The following is a 16,503-nucleotide window of genomic DNA, read 5'->3' as shown; positions in this document are numbered from 1 at the left end:
TCTTCTCACGGTGGATGGTGGACCAAGGATTCCACCTCCTATAGAGCCTCTCGTATCTGGAAAGGAATATTGCGTTCTAAATCCTACGTCGTTCAAAATTCAGCCTACCACCTGGGGAATGGGACGGCTATTCGGTTCTGGGATGATCTCTGGCTGGGGGACAGTAAGCTTAAGGACCGCTTCCCCTCTATTCATTGCATTGCCGCTAATAAGGATAGCGTCATTGACGACTTATTTTACCAATCCTCTTCCGGAATAGTGTGGGACATTAGACGTTTCAGAAGCCTTCATGACTGGGAGATTGCTGATTATGCTGCCTTGCTAGATCTTTTATCCACAGTTTCACCAATCCAATCTGAACAAGACAAACTTCTATGGCTTAGAGACAAATCTTCCTGTTTCACAATTAAGTCTCTTTATGAAGCTCTCGCTCCCCCTCCCCCCCGCTCTTTGGTTGGCTGCCCTTTTATTTGGAAATACCCCGTCCCTCCCAAGCTCCTTTGTTTCGGTTGGTTGGCGGCTAAAAATCGGATCCTCACTATAGACAATCTTAAGAAGAAAGGGATGCAACTGATTAACATCTGTCTGTGCTGCATGGCCAACGACGAAACAGTGGATCATCTCTTTGTCCACTACCCCTTTGCTACTCAGATTCACCAGGAGTTTTTCTCTCGATTTCATGTCAGCGGGTGCGTCCCTGCTTCTGCTTCTTCTCTTCTGGCCTATTGGCATGGTTTTAGGTTGGGCAAGGCTAAATCCAAGCTATGGAAGATGGCAATCCTGGTCATCTAGTGGGCGATTTGGAAAGAAAGGAACGACAGATGCTTCAACAACTCTCAATCGTCCTCGCTTGTCGTGGGTTCAAGGGCTAAATCTTTGATTATTGAGTGGGCAGCCAATGTTTCTTCTCTTAAGGACTGTAGTCTTCTTTTTCTTGGCTTGTAAAGTCGGCTCCTGCTACCTCAGCAGTTGTCCTTTGTTCTGTTTTTCCTTCTCGTTTTAATATATTCTCTCGTTACTTTCTTTTTTAAAAAAAAAAAAAGCTGAGGTTATGGAGTGACTTTTAGGCTTAGTTTAACGGCTTTGACACCTTTTTTATGCTCATAATGTTGTTGATATGGGGGTGTGATCAATGTTCAAAGTATCAGCATCATTACATGTACCGATGACTTGAGATGTGAAAACATGTGTCGATATCATTGATAATATCGCATATTTCAGGTAAAATATCCCTGTCTGAGGGAAACATTGGGAAAAGGTAGAATTTTTCAGTGAAACTTCAGGAGACATTAAAAGACACATGTTTACAGACTCGAAATAAAATATCCATAACATCTTTCCCTTTTATACAGACATAAACCATGCATTGTCGAATAAAACCAGTGCCAAGACCGTACAAGGACCACCACTCGCCTGCCAATTGATCACACAATCTTCTTTAGTTTAATGCAGTAACATAGGTGCACTATTTCTAAGTTCGTACTATTATTAGTGCTCTCACAAGGTATCATCTTCTCCCTTGATGCCTTTGCAATATCAAACAAGAATTAGGCCTCTAGCATCTCTAAACTGCAATAGCTATTAATTACTAGTAAACTACATAGTAATCAACTACAAACTATTTGATATGGTACACAGATGCTATTACTATAAGATAGTAAATGTATCATTACTTGATTTTCAAATTCTGCTTTTCCCTTCGAATTGGGGCATAGTTTTGTGTAAAAGTTAAGAACAGGCATAAGAACAAACATCTTTAAGTGATTATCTTCTCAAAGATGATGCCTAGAGTGGTACTTTAAGTTTAGGAATTGTGAGTTTTTTTTTTTTTTTAAGAGAGAGAGAGAGATGACAAAAAAATTATTAGAAGACTTACAAAAGCAAGAAAAGAATACAGACCAAGCACTAGACAACCAAACTAAGAAGACGACATAACTGCCAAGATGGCCTTAACATTGATAGCCCGACTCGAAAGGAAAGCTTTAACTTTCGAAATGACCTCATCGACACCCACTTTCTCATTTCGGAAACAAAGACCATTCCTAGTACCGCAAATAGCCCATAACATGGCCATAAAGGTAAGCTGCCTCGCTTTTCCAACCTTACCCACACCACTCCCGTGCCAAGCCCTCATGAGATCAACGATTGACTCAAGCATCACCCAATCAGAACTAAAAAAACATAAAAAGTGCTCCCAAGCTTGCTAGGCGAATGGGCAATGGAGGAAGAGATGATCAATCGACTCTGCATTTGTCATACATAAGAGAGAAATATTGTGAACAAGCATTCTCCTCTGAAGATTGTCCAATGAAAGAATCTTCTTCTAGCCCACAAGCCAAACAAAAGCCACCACACGAGGAGGGGCACCATAGAACCAAGGATGATAAGCATGCACCAGAGCTGTAGGATGGTGCAACGAATAAATTAACCAGAAGAATGACTGGACAGACAATTTGCCGGAAGAATGTGCCAACCTGAATCTGTCTCTTGAGAGGGGAATATATCCTTAAGAAGCTCCAAATGCCCGGTGAACTTGACAATCTCATCTTTCAATATATTCTGACGATGAGGGGTCCAAAAAACCTGCCCATTGCAGCCAAAAAACCAGTCCGCAATTAAAATAAAGTGACCGGGAGTGAGATTGGCAACTCTGGGGAATAGATCTTGCAACGCCGAATTACCACACCAAACGTCCACCCAAAACCGAATGCAGGCCCTATTACCGAGGGAGAAGGCAATGCCCCTTCAAACCAACTGCTCTGTCGCTGCAACTGCCTTCCAAATGATCGAAGCTCTATATGATGAAACCGAAACAAAATTTAATGAGCTACATAAACAAATATAATATCTTAAAACAAAGAACAGCATGGTAAAAACTTACCAACGGAACAAAGTGGGTTTATGATCACTCAAGGGTCTTGTACCATTGTTGGTTTATGATTCTAAGAACCCATTCATGCGAACAAGGTGATGCAATGTGTATAGCCTGTTTCATGAGCTACATTAATTCATTAATCGGCCCCATCAATGGCCATGTCTACCACCCTTGACACTTTATACATCGGCGCAAGGATGGCAGCCACATCAGCCACTCTATACCAAATTGCAATTGCTCATCACTATCTCCTCAACCCTTTGCACACTCTTAAGTATGTTTCTAATTCCGTTCATTGTATTGGAGGGAGCGGAACAAATTTCTAAATCTGCCCTTGTGCCTGAGCATGCTCTCTAGTGCAATAAAGTAAGTGGCAAACCGTGCCATCTCAGGCCGATCAATGCCCCCTCTACACCCCTCATGCATCATGGGCAATATCAAGAGTGATTATATATGATGTTTGTCACTCTCATCGCATCTTCAAAAGTGCTCACTAATGGCCTTGCCCTTATCGACCGTAACATCAGGTATATGCAGTGAGTCATGGACGATGTCTAGTACAAATTATACTTGTTTATCAATTTCTTCCCCACCTTCACAAAAGTACTACCATCATTTCTCACTATTTATCACAAGCACTGCCTCTTGTATCACATCCTTAACTAGTTAATATATGTAGGGTGCATCCTTAATTTTGTTGGACACATCAATGGACTTGATAAATATTGTCAACCTCACTGTGAAGTTAATAATTGATAATCTGATGAGCCCAACTACACGTCACTTTAAGTCTATAACACCGTAATCTTTCCAATTCGGCTTCACCGAAATTATGTTTGCTGCATCAGCTGATCAAGGTAACACTCCAGAATCACTTTGGTTGTTGGAGGGTTCACACCCATGCCATATGTTGCACTTCTTTGATTCTATGCTTGAAATGTGAGCTCACAACTGCATTAGCTGGCACATTCCTCGATATAAACCATTTCTCAGTCCTCTCTCTCACTCCATTATTCAATGTCTTTTAATCTCCTCTGTTTGGCGCCCTCAATGGGTGGATCCTGCACCCAAGTGCTCTGACTGCGATGTAGTCTAGCCTCCCCTGAATTTCCAATCCCTACCCCAACCCGTCAACCACTGCCCTCGCCCCCTTGTTGCTCTCACCAACCTCACATTTCTCCTCAAGCCATTACCTCTGCTGCTGTCCTAGCTTGTTTGCATAGAGTCACAGTAATCATGTCTATACTCCATCATCTCATGCTCCGTGGCACAAACATCAGGATAAGAATGACATCATAATCATGACCTAAGTCCTCATTGATAGTCTCTAGACCTTGTACAGGACACGATAGCCCATCTCTAGTCTCCCTGTCTTGTGCCTCCCGTTGTGCCTTACCCAATTGCAACAGGTTCCTTCTATGCGCTTTCACCTCCTTTGGAACACTTTGGCAAGCCACAAGTTTGTTCACACTCCACAGTAGTTACACCTGGAACCAAATCCATTAAGTGGTTGTCCGTGTTGCCACCTGCATCCCTTGCTCCACCTTTTCCCCACTTCTTACACTACCTATAAAACAATAGAAAACAATGATCTAGATAGGAACAACATTTATAAGTTTTTCTAACAAGAGACAACAAGGATATATCCATACATACATATATATCCATCTATGCATGCATGCATCCATACATACATACATTGTTCGCATCCATCCATCCATGCATGCATGCAAAATTTGATTAATGGAGAGTGCACATCCACCACTCAAATTTTGATATCTTCCCCTCAGATCCGTGTCAATGCATGAAAGTCATGCATAGACATGGATTTCTATTAGCATGCTCAAATATTCAGAGAAATAGCATTTTCATAATCTTTTATTCACTTTGGAGTTCCGGCCCATTTCCATCCTCAACTTGCAATTTCTCCCTTAAATCCAAGATTTCATTACTAGAAATCCAAAAGGAGTTGTTGAAATCACCCCAAGAAGAGATCCTCGAGAAAAAAAAAATCTAATTATTTTATTTTCTCTGATTTTCCACTTGATTTTCTGGGTTTTTACATACAAGCTCTCGATATTGATAATATCAATATTATCGTTGATGCGAGGAATTTATATAGAAGAGAACACCGATATTTTGTGATATGTCATGTATCATGCAATATCGCGTTATTATTAATTTCACACCATACATTGTATTGTTTAAATTACTGATCTGTATCGATAAACCAATGATACCGAAATATCGCTGATATTATTGATGATATCAGCAATATCTGGAACATTGGGTGTGATTGTGTCCATGCATTAAGATTTGGTTGAAACCTGATGTGCTCCAATATGAGATCCACTGGTTACCTGGTACCTATTTTGTGGTTAGATTTTGCCTATTAGATACTCTATCAAGCTATAAATAGCTGGCCAGCATCTCAAAACGTTTTCAACGGGAATCATTTCTGATTTTGGACGTTGAATCTTTTTTATTTAAACATTAAAGTGTTTTAATCATGTTTGATGGAAATTAAATGGTTAGATGTTTTTGTGGTTCACCTCGTGGTAACATGGGACTTTGGGCTAAAGAGTGGATGCCACTAAGAGTGGAAAGATTTGGGTCCAAATAGTCAGGAATATGGATTTTTTATGTTGTAGGGCGTATTGAAGTCCATAGGGTTCGTAGTACCATATTGTTTCCATATTGCACTCATATTGGGAAACCCTCATCTCCTCCCACGTAAGATCATATCCCAAAGTTGATAACTATTGGAGTCAATGTTCCCTCCTCATTTGGATGTCCAATCAGGGAGAGGAGGAGAGAAAAAGAAGAGAGATCCTCTCCCCTTAACATCATAATAAGTGTGGTCCACCTTGTGGATGGTTCTTGATCTCTTCTCTTATAGTGTGGTAAGAAGAAGATTATGTGCTTGTCCTTTCATTGGAGATAGGACAATTGGAGGTATGATATCAACCATCCATTTTAGATCTTTTTAGAAACCTGATAACATATACATGGGGATGGATCTAAGAGTTAAGATTTGGATTTTAAAAGTTTATGCTTCCACCTTTCCAAAATCTATCATACCATTCAGTTTTCTAACATTCGGTGGCCTTTGAACTGGCATTGCATGCTTGTGTTCCTAAGCATTGTAAGATCCTTCTTGCTAGGTGCCACTCCCCCCTTTGAATCCTTGCTTTTGACTCTTGCCATCACTCCTGCTTCCTACCTAGTCATACATATTTCCAGTGTCTTCTTGTTTCTCCATGAGGGGTGGGGAGGTAGTGTGGGCTCCCCCGTGTAGGAGGAATATCAATGATAGTGAGGTGGAAGAATTTGTCCGTCTTCTCCAGGTGCTGCATAGTATGGTGCCGAATCCAGCAAGCGTCGACTCCTTAAGATGGTTTAAAGATAAATCAGGGACTTTCTCGGTGAAATCTTTCTATTGCTAGATTAGTGGTGGGAGAGTAGGCGCTGAATTATGCTCGACGAAGTTCACTTGGGGGTATGGTGCCCTGTCGAAGGTGGAGGCTTTTGCTTGGCTATTAGGGAGAAATAAGGTCTTAACAGTGGACAATCTTTGCAAAAGGAATTTTTGTCTTCCGAATATTTGTTTGCTTTGCTTCCAAAATGCAGAATCAATGGATCATCATTTCATCCATTGTTCTTTCGCAAGAGCAGTTTGGAATGAGTTCTCTCTTCTGTTTGGAGTGGAGTGGGTGCTTCCAGGCTCTATAGATGTGTTTTTGCTCTCATGGCACGGAGGAGGGAGTGGAACAAGGGGGTCAAAAATCTGGAGATTGGATATGATTGCAGGATTATGGGGCCTTTGGAGAGAGAGAGGGACAATCGTTGTTTTAGAAATCTTCAAGTTAGAGTGAGTATTGGATGTGTTTAGGAGGGGTAAAGGGCAGGTTGAGGAATGGGCTATGGCTATAAATCTCTATAGCCAATGTCCTATTTCTTGGCAGTTGTTGTAATCTATTGCTTTGTTTTTGTTTTCCTTGGCTTCAGCCCTTTTAATGAGATTTTCATTGTGAGAGAAAGAGAGAGAGAGAGAGAGAGAGAGAGAGAGAGAGATGCTTCCCATCTCCTGCACCCGAATTTGTTGCCGCTTCACTTCACGCTTCGTGCAACTATACGTTAGCATGTGCATGTTTACTCTTGTCCTCTTCAATGGTATGAGACAGATTTAAATGCGTGATTCTCCTTTTACAGTTCAATGGTTGCAAATTAGTAAGCTGAAAGTATTCAATTCTCTAGCATGCATATGGTGTCTTATCGAAGCCTGCTTATTAATCAAAACTAGAGTTGCTTAAGATTCACTGTATTTTGAAGCTATTGACCAGCTTAATGTTATTTTCTCTGTGCAGCGGTTGTTTGTAGCTCAAACGGATAAGATGGAGACATCGTCTTGTATTATAAGTCCACCAGAAGTGAAGTATGAATGAATTCCTCCTTCCAGTACTATTGATTGATTTCTTCTAATCATGTTGTTCATTTTGCAGTTTTATGTTAAACGGAAAAGGAGTAGAGAGAAGGACAAATGTTTCAATGGTTTGTGTGCTTCATGAGGACATTTGGATGAAATGTGTTCATACATGCATGGGGAATTGAGGCTGTAGCTATTGTTTCTGTTTATGCTTTTTTCTTGATCAGGACAGTGGGCCACAATTTCCAACAGATGTGACTGCAATGCTTAGATATGGGACAAATGTTATGCAAGCTATTGGGCATTTTAACGGTACGCAGAACATAAAATTTATGTGTAGCACTGTTTAAATATTAGTAATAACAATAATAATAATAATAATAATAATAAAGTTTGTTTTCCCATCACAAGTCACCTAAAAAGCATATGCTTCCTGTCACAATTTGTGTTAACATGAAACCGAATCTTTTTACAGGCAATTATATCATAGTGATAGCATACATGAGTTTGATATCAGCCTCTGATACTACAGTAACAGAAGATTACATCCAACCTGCTGACACTGCACTTGCATCAGGTAACCAAGAAAAGTAAAGTCATTGCTTTGGCTGTGTTCACCAACAATCAGAAACGATTATCTAGAATTAGTGTTGCAACTCAGGTTGGGTTAGCTTGGGTTAGAATCAGCCTGAACCGGACCTGGTTTTTACTCAATCTCATCAACCCGAGCCCAACCCATTTTCTTTTCTTTTTTCTTTTTTTTGCTCATGTGGCAAGATTCGACTGGGAAAGTTCCCATTTCTCTCAGATAGTCCATTACAGCTCTTTTGTTTAAACAGATACTACAACTGGGAAAGTTGTAGGCCAAAGAAGAGTCCCTACCCATATATCCTCCCAAAACTGAATCTTACCCCCAATCCTCCACATGATACCAAATGCCAGACAATATCACCCGCATAACCTGAAGTATCTATTGAGCTCCTATTCGATTGATACCCATTTTATTTATTGGCAACGTCCGTCCCCTCTGTTTGACAGACCTGGGAACCATCCCAACGGTACATACTCGTTAGGAATCACTGAGCTCCAGACTGCATTGTCACTTCACACACCTTATGAATTTTATATCTAGGCCATGATCCTATGGTCTGGTGGCTGTTTTTTTGTAGAAATAGTTTCCCATCTCTTTTTATATATAAAAAACCTCATGCTCAAACTCCAATGTGCATTCAATATGCATGCAGAGTGCTTTTTGTGTGTGCATTTCATAGTTGTGTGGTTTGGAATGTGGACTTCCTAAAACATAGCTCTTCCACTTTCTTTCTTCTAGCAACCAACTTTTTCTCTATTTAACATTCTAGTGGATGAGCAAGTGCACCGCTTGAAAATTATTTTATCTAGACATTCCCAACATCCATTCTCTTACAGTTGAATTTCATTCAAAAATAACTTTCTAGAACTTGATGGCCACATAAGTTACAAACTACAAGAAGCTTGATGAAAGAAATGCATTTACCATATTATCTATTAGAAACTCTGTACTTATCTCATTTTACCTAGCAAAGAAAAAAAAAAAAAAGATTTATTTCATTTACAACTTCTGTTGAATGAGGATTCTCTTTTCGATATTCAATCTAATATCACTACCTTTTCTTTTTGTACTCCATAGTTTGTGTCAATCTTGTACTGGATGTAATGGTGCATGGCTAATATAATTTTTGTTTTGATTTTGGATAATAGATGATGAGATAATTGAGGGGCCATCAAGAATATCACTTAATTGTCCGATAAGGTATGCTTTGATATCCTTGGATGAAGCCTTGCTATAGGTCATCTTTACAAATTCTTGTCTTTTAATGTTCTTCATGTTGCTCCTGCATCCACCTGTTGTTTTGTGGACCCAAGGTTATGGTGATGATGGTCATCATGATTTAACTTGTTGTTTTGTAAACATTTAAAGTTTGTTTATGCTTCACCCGGTTCTAACTTTTTGTAGTGGATGACAGTAGAAATAAATTGTGGATATCACAAGTGCAGAAGGACCTGTGGTTAAGTCTAACCCTTCATCCTGCCAAGTATTTCTTTGATGCAGTGACAAAATATCACACTGAGTTTAATTGTGGAATTTACTAACGTAACCCCAGATCAATGATCTTCACATCTTGACGGAAACTGGACAACTTCCAAATGCACAGGAAAGTAGGAGAATTGTGGTTTCCCAGGTTTTGGATAGCAATTTGTCAATCCAAACACACAAGGGAAAAGATTCTCAACCCTCTTCTCTCAAATATTGCTGAAATTTCAATACAATCTCCCAAGTCCCAACACTATTTTACAATGCTTATTACATGATATTTATAGTCTTCTTACAACAAACTCATGTCTAACTTCTAGCAAATTCTGTGATTAGCGTGCTAAGCACACCTAACTGTCAACAAACCAAAATTGACTCTTAACAACCTTTTGTAACTCACTGGCTAACAACTAACCAACAACAAAAGGAAATTACTGACATACCCCTTAGATGCTTGCCCTTGCTGTAGAAATCAGAAGGATCCCCAATGTGCTCATACCGCCTATCATGTGGCCCTTTGTCTTACCTGATCTCGACCCTCAAGATAATTGAGGCCCACATGACCTACATCAGACTCCCTTTGTTTGAGAGAACTGTTCTCTACTTATCATCATCGTCACTTGTAGAGTTGCCACTTTAGGTATTTGACATGTTCGAGGGCCCAGCCATATGATGCGGGTCTGTGGGGCCCACAAGGAAAGGTTCTGTCATCCTCCTGGATCGCACACAAAGATTCCTATGTTGGATCTCTGAAAACAAGCCATCCCGTGAACCGTGATTGGGACCTCCATAGAGATGACTTGTGAGATACAGTGACAGAGCTAGAAATGAACTGTCAGGTATAGTGATAGACTATAGAGATGAATTGTGCACAGTGCGCCAATGCTCAGGTCTCCTGGTTGAGAAGGACTCACCCTCGATCTGTGGGCAATGAGAGGACCCCAACCGATACCAACATCTCATCAACTTGCATCCTCAATCATCAACACCAACAGAACCCTCCCATTGTAGTGGATGCCTCGCCAACCATCATGTAAAATTTGCCAATCAAATTTAGATCATAGCAGTCCAACAAACAAGACAGGCACGTCCCCAAGGTTATGCCATCACAACACACTATGATGTACTCACCGTTAAAAAGACATGTAAGAGGAATTGGGCTCAAAACAAGCATCAACATGCATGTAGCCCAAGAAACAAGTGGACCTCTCTTGGTGGTCACCTGTCCATCACCCACAGCACTCTTGTAGTTGAATCTCGTCTGTGGTCAAGAGACATGTCAGCTATAACCAGGATACGACCCTTAATAAACCACAATAGCTTGCACGGAGTTCATGCCACGCATTGGCGCAACAATGGTATGATCATCTCACCACTCTGTGAGCATAGACATAGAAGGAATCATAAACTCAAATGACAACAAAGACCATAAATGCTTTCGTAGGATAAGGACATCCAAAGTGAAAGGAGCTTTAAAAAAGATGAAAAGAGGAAAGACCATCGAACCAGTTGGTATACTAATGAGGTTTGGGAGTGTATGGGAGATACTAGTTTATTTTGATTAATAAAGTTATTCAATAAGATTGTGAGTTAGAAGAAAATGCCAAACAAATGAAAGAAAAGTACCATGGTAGTTATTTATACGAATAAATGAGATAGACAAAGCTACACGTAACTATAGTGGGATTAAACTTACAAAGCCTACTATGAATCTTTGGGAGAGTGATTGAGCAAAGACTAAGGCATGAGATGACTATATGACATGATCAGTTTGGTTTCATGCCCGGTAGGTCTCCCACTGAACCTATTTTCCTACTTAGACAATTGATGGAAAAATATAGGGAGAGGAGGAAGGATCTCCACATGGTCTTAATTGACTTAGAAACAGTATACAATAGGGTCTGTAAAGAGTTAATCCGGTGGGTGTTGGGAAAGAAAAGAGTTTCAAGAGGATATATATATATATATATATATGGGAAAAGGTAATATGCGGTCATGCTCATGGGAACTTCCCATGAGGTTGAGCTGTGTGGGCCCCACCGTGATGCTTGTCAACCATCAACACCGTGCATTTGATGGGTCCCCTTTAAATTATGGGATATCCCAAAAATCAGCCATATACGGAACTCAGGTGGGCCATACCATCTAAAAGCATGTGAAGACATGCCTAAAACATATAAAAGCACTTGGTGGGGCCCAACTGAAATTTGGATGCGTCTGAAACTTGGTCTTAACCCTCATCCAAGTGGGACACACATAATGGATGGGCTGGATTTGCAAACCACATCTCGGTGGACCCAACAAATGATTATGAATTTGTTAATGGAGGGTAGCCCCTCTCAACTTCTGTATGTGGTGTGGCCCACACAAGTCACAGATTGACTTGATTTTTGAAACCTAGGCCCACCATGGAATGGTGCATCTGACTGATGGGGTAGATGTTCGACAAGCATCACGGTGGGGCCCACACAGCTCGACCTCATGGGAAGTTCCCATGAGCTCGACCGCATAGTACCTTTTCCCTATATGTGTGTGTGTGTGTGTGTGTGTGAGGGAGCATTAACAAATGTGAGGACCACTAGTGGAGAGAAAACTGAGTTCCCAATTACTATAAGCTTGCACTAAGGGTTGTCATTGAGCCTGTACCTTTTTGCATTGGTTATGAACGAGTTAACGAGGCATTTACAAGAAGAGATATCATGGTGTATGTTGTTTGCAGATGACATAGGAGGGCATAGGCACAAAGCTAGATTTATGCAGGGGTGCTTTAGAATCTAAAGGATTTAAAAAATTAGTCAAACTAAACAAAGTACATGGCGTGCAATTTTAGTAATAATAGGAGTGAAAACAAGAAATTACTTAAGATTGTTGACCAAGAAATTCCCAAAATGACCACTTTTGATACCTTAGGTCAATAATTCATTAGTGGAGAGATTGAGAAGGATGTTGCCCATAGAATTCAAGCTGGGTGGAAGAAATGGATGTGCCTCTAGAGTTTTATGTAATTGCCGTGTACCACTCAAACTGAAAGGGAAATTTTATAGGATAGCTATAAGACCAGCCATGCTTTATGGGATGGAATGTTGGGTAGTTAAGGAATAACATATTCATAGGATGAGTGTACCTAAAATCAGAATGTTGAGATGGATGAGTGGCAAGACGAGGAAGAATAGAATTAGAAATGAATGCATTCAAGGGAACTTGGGAGTAGCACCAATAGGTAATAAGATGAGGGAAAGTAAACTTAGATGGTATGGTCATGTGAAATGGAAACTAAGAATTGCGCCAGTTAGGAGTGAGTTGGTACAAGTTGAAGGCCCAAAAGGACATGGATGGAGGTAGTACAAAAGGACTTGAACTATCGTCTAACTGAAGGCATAGAGTGGAATGGCGGAAAAAGATTCGTGTAGCCAACTCCAATTAATTGGGATAAGGCTTAGACAATGATGATGAGAATGATGACTCCATGATAGTTCGCCACCATTTTAAAAAATGGTGATGACTCATCCACTATACACATGACATGGTTTCTAAGGTAACCCCAGACCATCTAAATCTCTGAACCAACTCTGAATGTAGCATACGAAAAACTTTCATTGGCGTAGAGGAATAGGCAGTGCAATGCCTCCTTACTGGACAAAATAAACATGGCAAGTTGCTTAAGTTGGCCTTAGCTAGTATTGTGTTGATAACTCTTTGAACCGTGTACATGAACATGGTACTTCATTATTTTGACCATCTTTTTTTCTTACAAACTAGAAGATGTAGTAACATGTATCATAATCCATACAAGCTTTAATCTCAGGATGACCTAATTACCCTACCTGTGCATGTTTGGCAAGTATTTGAGTTACTGCATTTTCTTCCTTGTTCATTGTTAACAGCTTTAGACGTATCAAAACCCCTGTAAAAGGACATCTCTGCAGACACCATCAGGTGAGAGCTACACGATATTTGACCACAATCATGGAATTTAAAAATGCATTTTTTTTACTTCTTTTCTTTTTGTAGTGTTTTGATTATGACAACTTCATGGAAATGAATTCAAGAAAGCCATCCTGGCGTTGTGCTCATTGTAACCAGCCTGTTTGCTGCACAGACTTGCGTATTGATCAAAATATGGTTAAGGCAAGTAGTTCTGGTTTTGCATAGACTGCAGAGCACTTTCCCATTTAAATAACCTATTCTTTCCTGTTCAGCTATTGGAAGAGGCAGGAGAGGACATCACTGATGTACTTATCTCAGCAGATGGATCTTGGAAACTTATTGCCGAACATGATGACCATACTAATCAACCACAAAATGTAGCACTTCCTGGCCATCAAGATGGACTAGAGCAGTGTGAATCTACGTCCCAAGATATCCAAACCAATGTTGTGGATCTTACTACGGAAGAAACTGATGACAGAGATGTGGGGATCAATTCTACAGAAGCAGACACTTCAATGGGCTATGTGAACCAGCATTACACAAATACCTGTGAATCTGAAGATAGGAAACCTTTTCAGGGTATTCATCTAGGTTTTTCTGTTACTCAAAATCTTTCTGAGTCTCCACTTCTTAGAAGTACCTCAGAGACGGTACAAGAAGATGCTTGTCAAACAGGTCATACTATCTTGTCGAGGATTTTGTCATCTGCTTCCAATGGATCAGAAGTACCTGTTGCTAGAATGGATGGCCATACAGGCATTTCAGAATCCTTTACCATTGGTGCCTTGCAGGCTCCAGTGCTAAGAACTGCTGTTTCACCTGTGCTTAATCAAGATCCCATGGATGGATGTGGCATCAATCAACCAGCAGTCACTATTGAGACTGCGCGACAAGCCAGGCAATCTGCAACCACTGAAAACATGCAGTTACAACAGCCACAATTTGGAAATTCAATTGTAGGCCGTGAAACCGATAGAAGATTAATACCTAGACATGTCAGCAGAGCCCCCATAGCAATTCAGGCCCTTCCAGCCCAGACACAAGGACCCATTTCGCATCAGCAAAGGCCACGAACAAGTTTACTGGGTGTCAATTCCATGATCTGCAATAGCACCCCTCCTGTTGCTTCCCCAGCATCCCCTGCTGTGATGGCTACTCCAGATAGTTTTAATTTCTTAGGCTGTGACTTCGAAAGGCAGCAGGTCACACAGACACAACCAAATCCTCTGTCGACTTCTGATGTTGCTTCATCTTCATTGCAGCCTCACACCATGACACAGGTTAGATTTCTTCATCCCTTTTTTTCTGAAACACAAATTCATGTCAATGTTATTGCAGCCCAAAGTATATAAATTGCATCAGTCCCACTTTACGTTCACAATGAATGAATGAATCAGCACCATAATCTTAGCCTTTCTCCTTGCAATTTGGAGTCAGATTTTAAATGTTGGATTGGCAAATCATACAATCAGCTGCCCACTGGACGTCAACCTTCATCTTCTACCTGGCTCAAGAACCAGCCATGGCAGTGGCTCACGTTGGCAAGGTTTGCATGCTAACATGACCCCACCCAGTACCAGCTCCCATTTGACTTGCTTGCGCGCAGCGCACCCCAAAGGGCAAGCAAGTGGAAGGTCGTGGACAGGGTCACCACACGTACCATTGAGCACGAGGTACACAGATGAAATCCCCTCATATCATGTAATAAAATAAACACAAGACGAAGTGAGCACTGAAGCACACATTTACAACCACCCGACCAATAGTGGTAAGGACATGCCCAAGTTGGCTGCAAAGAGCAGCAGAGAACCTACCTATACATGTTTAATGAACACAGCTTGCATGTCAACACGATCATGCCTAATTCTGAACTTGAATGTCCCAAAAGGACAAATTTGTAAAGGTTAAACTCATCAAGTATGACAACAAAACATTAAATAGAGAAAAGGTGAGAATTGTTTCAATATATAAATCAACAAGTTCCAAGCTTTAAAAAATTAAAAATTAAAAATTAAAAAAATTAAAAAATTAAAAAATTAAAAAAATTAAAAACAAACTGCATTCCCCATGCTTACCCTCCATCTCCAATACGTTTCAACCAGTTCCATATATCATTTTTTATGAACTAATGGCAAAAAAATTAATGGTAAATTAATGGTGGTCTTATACAATCTTCAGCCTAAGAATGTGTGAAGACACACGCTCGTGTGTTGAAACAGGATTCCTAAAGCCATCCATGGGTTCAGCTAGCCCTGCCCCAGCTATTTGGATCAGCTAGACACATATGGTACAATCAGGGCGTACAGTTTGTATAAGTGGGATCCATGGTTGAGTAATCTGTTGTTGATATGACTTGCTTAAGAAATTATCATTCATGGTTCGCTGACTTACTGTTTTCAACCGATGTTGTTTCATCTCAAATCTGTGTCCACACCACTTTAACATAGTTCATGCCACCTGACAAAGGATTACATAGAGTAGTTACCATATTAAAAATGAGACTTAAACAGTTTTAAGTTGACAGCCATTAGCAGTTCTAAATGTTATTCTAGAGGATATTATATGATCCTCTAGCACAGGCCACACTGTTCTCAACCGTTGATTCTAAAGAGGTTGGTGCATGTTTCAATGATCCAGGCTGTTGATCTTCAATGAATAGTCCCAAAAAAATCTCTCAGATTGGAAGATCCAGCTATTCAAACCTTGGCCTTTCTGCAGTTCAATGCAGGCTCTTTTTGTATTTATTCGTAACTGTTTATTCTAGGGCCACCAATTGAAGGGTTAGGTTTATCCTGCCAGGGAGATTTCGAGCATGGTCCATCCAGGGAGGGGCCCATCAGATCAATGGTCTGGACCACAGAACCATGGGCCCACTTCTATGTAATGGTAAAGGACTACATGTCATGTGCGAGATGATCCTCAATATTTTAGAAGAATGGAGGAAGACGGGAACAAATGTTTGTGTGCCTTCATGTCAATAACTTAATATGTTTATATTTTAGTACTTGGAATCTTTTTTCTTTTTTCTTTTTTGAACAATAATGATATATTTTTTAAAAAGGCCCAAGCCAAAGCATACAAATATACAAGTATACAAAAGTACAACACCCTCCCAGCAAAAGCACCCTCAAACGCAAGAAGAGAAGATTGAAAATTTTAAGCTTCCACCCAATCCTTCAAATTACAGTACTTGGAATC

At 40.3% G+C, this 16,503-nt stretch overlaps 1 protein-coding gene across 6 annotated transcripts in view; it reads left to right on the top strand.

The window, feature by feature from the left end:
- The window catches only part of LOC131245030 (E4 SUMO-protein ligase PIAL2-like), a 61,607-nt gene that overhangs the window by 41,872 nt on the left and 3,232 nt on the right, over window positions 1-16,503 (top strand). For 5 of the 6 annotated variants that reach the window (XM_058244196.1, XM_058244194.1, XM_058244199.1 and 2 more), the window contains 7 exons: window positions 7,243-7,310; window positions 7,378-7,426; window positions 7,529-7,613; window positions 7,777-7,878; window positions 9,039-9,093; window positions 13,260-13,311; window positions 13,575-14,585. In XM_058244196.1, the coding sequence (XP_058100179.1) occupies window positions 7,243-7,310; window positions 7,378-7,426; window positions 7,529-7,613; window positions 7,777-7,878; window positions 9,039-9,093; window positions 13,260-13,311; window positions 13,575-14,585 (1,422 nt within the window). The remainder of the gene's footprint in view (window positions 1-7,242; window positions 7,311-7,377; window positions 7,427-7,528; window positions 7,614-7,776; window positions 7,879-9,038; window positions 9,094-13,259; window positions 13,312-13,574; window positions 14,586-16,503) is intronic. The other variant, XM_058244195.1, reaches the window with a different exon arrangement.

This window comes from Magnolia sinica, chromosome 5, assembly GCF_029962835.1.
Source record: "Magnolia sinica isolate HGM2019 chromosome 5, MsV1, whole genome shotgun sequence".
Lineage (NCBI taxonomy): Eukaryota > Viridiplantae > Streptophyta > Magnoliopsida > Magnoliales > Magnoliaceae > Magnolia > Magnolia sinica.
Note: the sequence above shows the minus strand (reverse complement) of the source record. Positions and strands in the feature narration are given on the sequence as shown.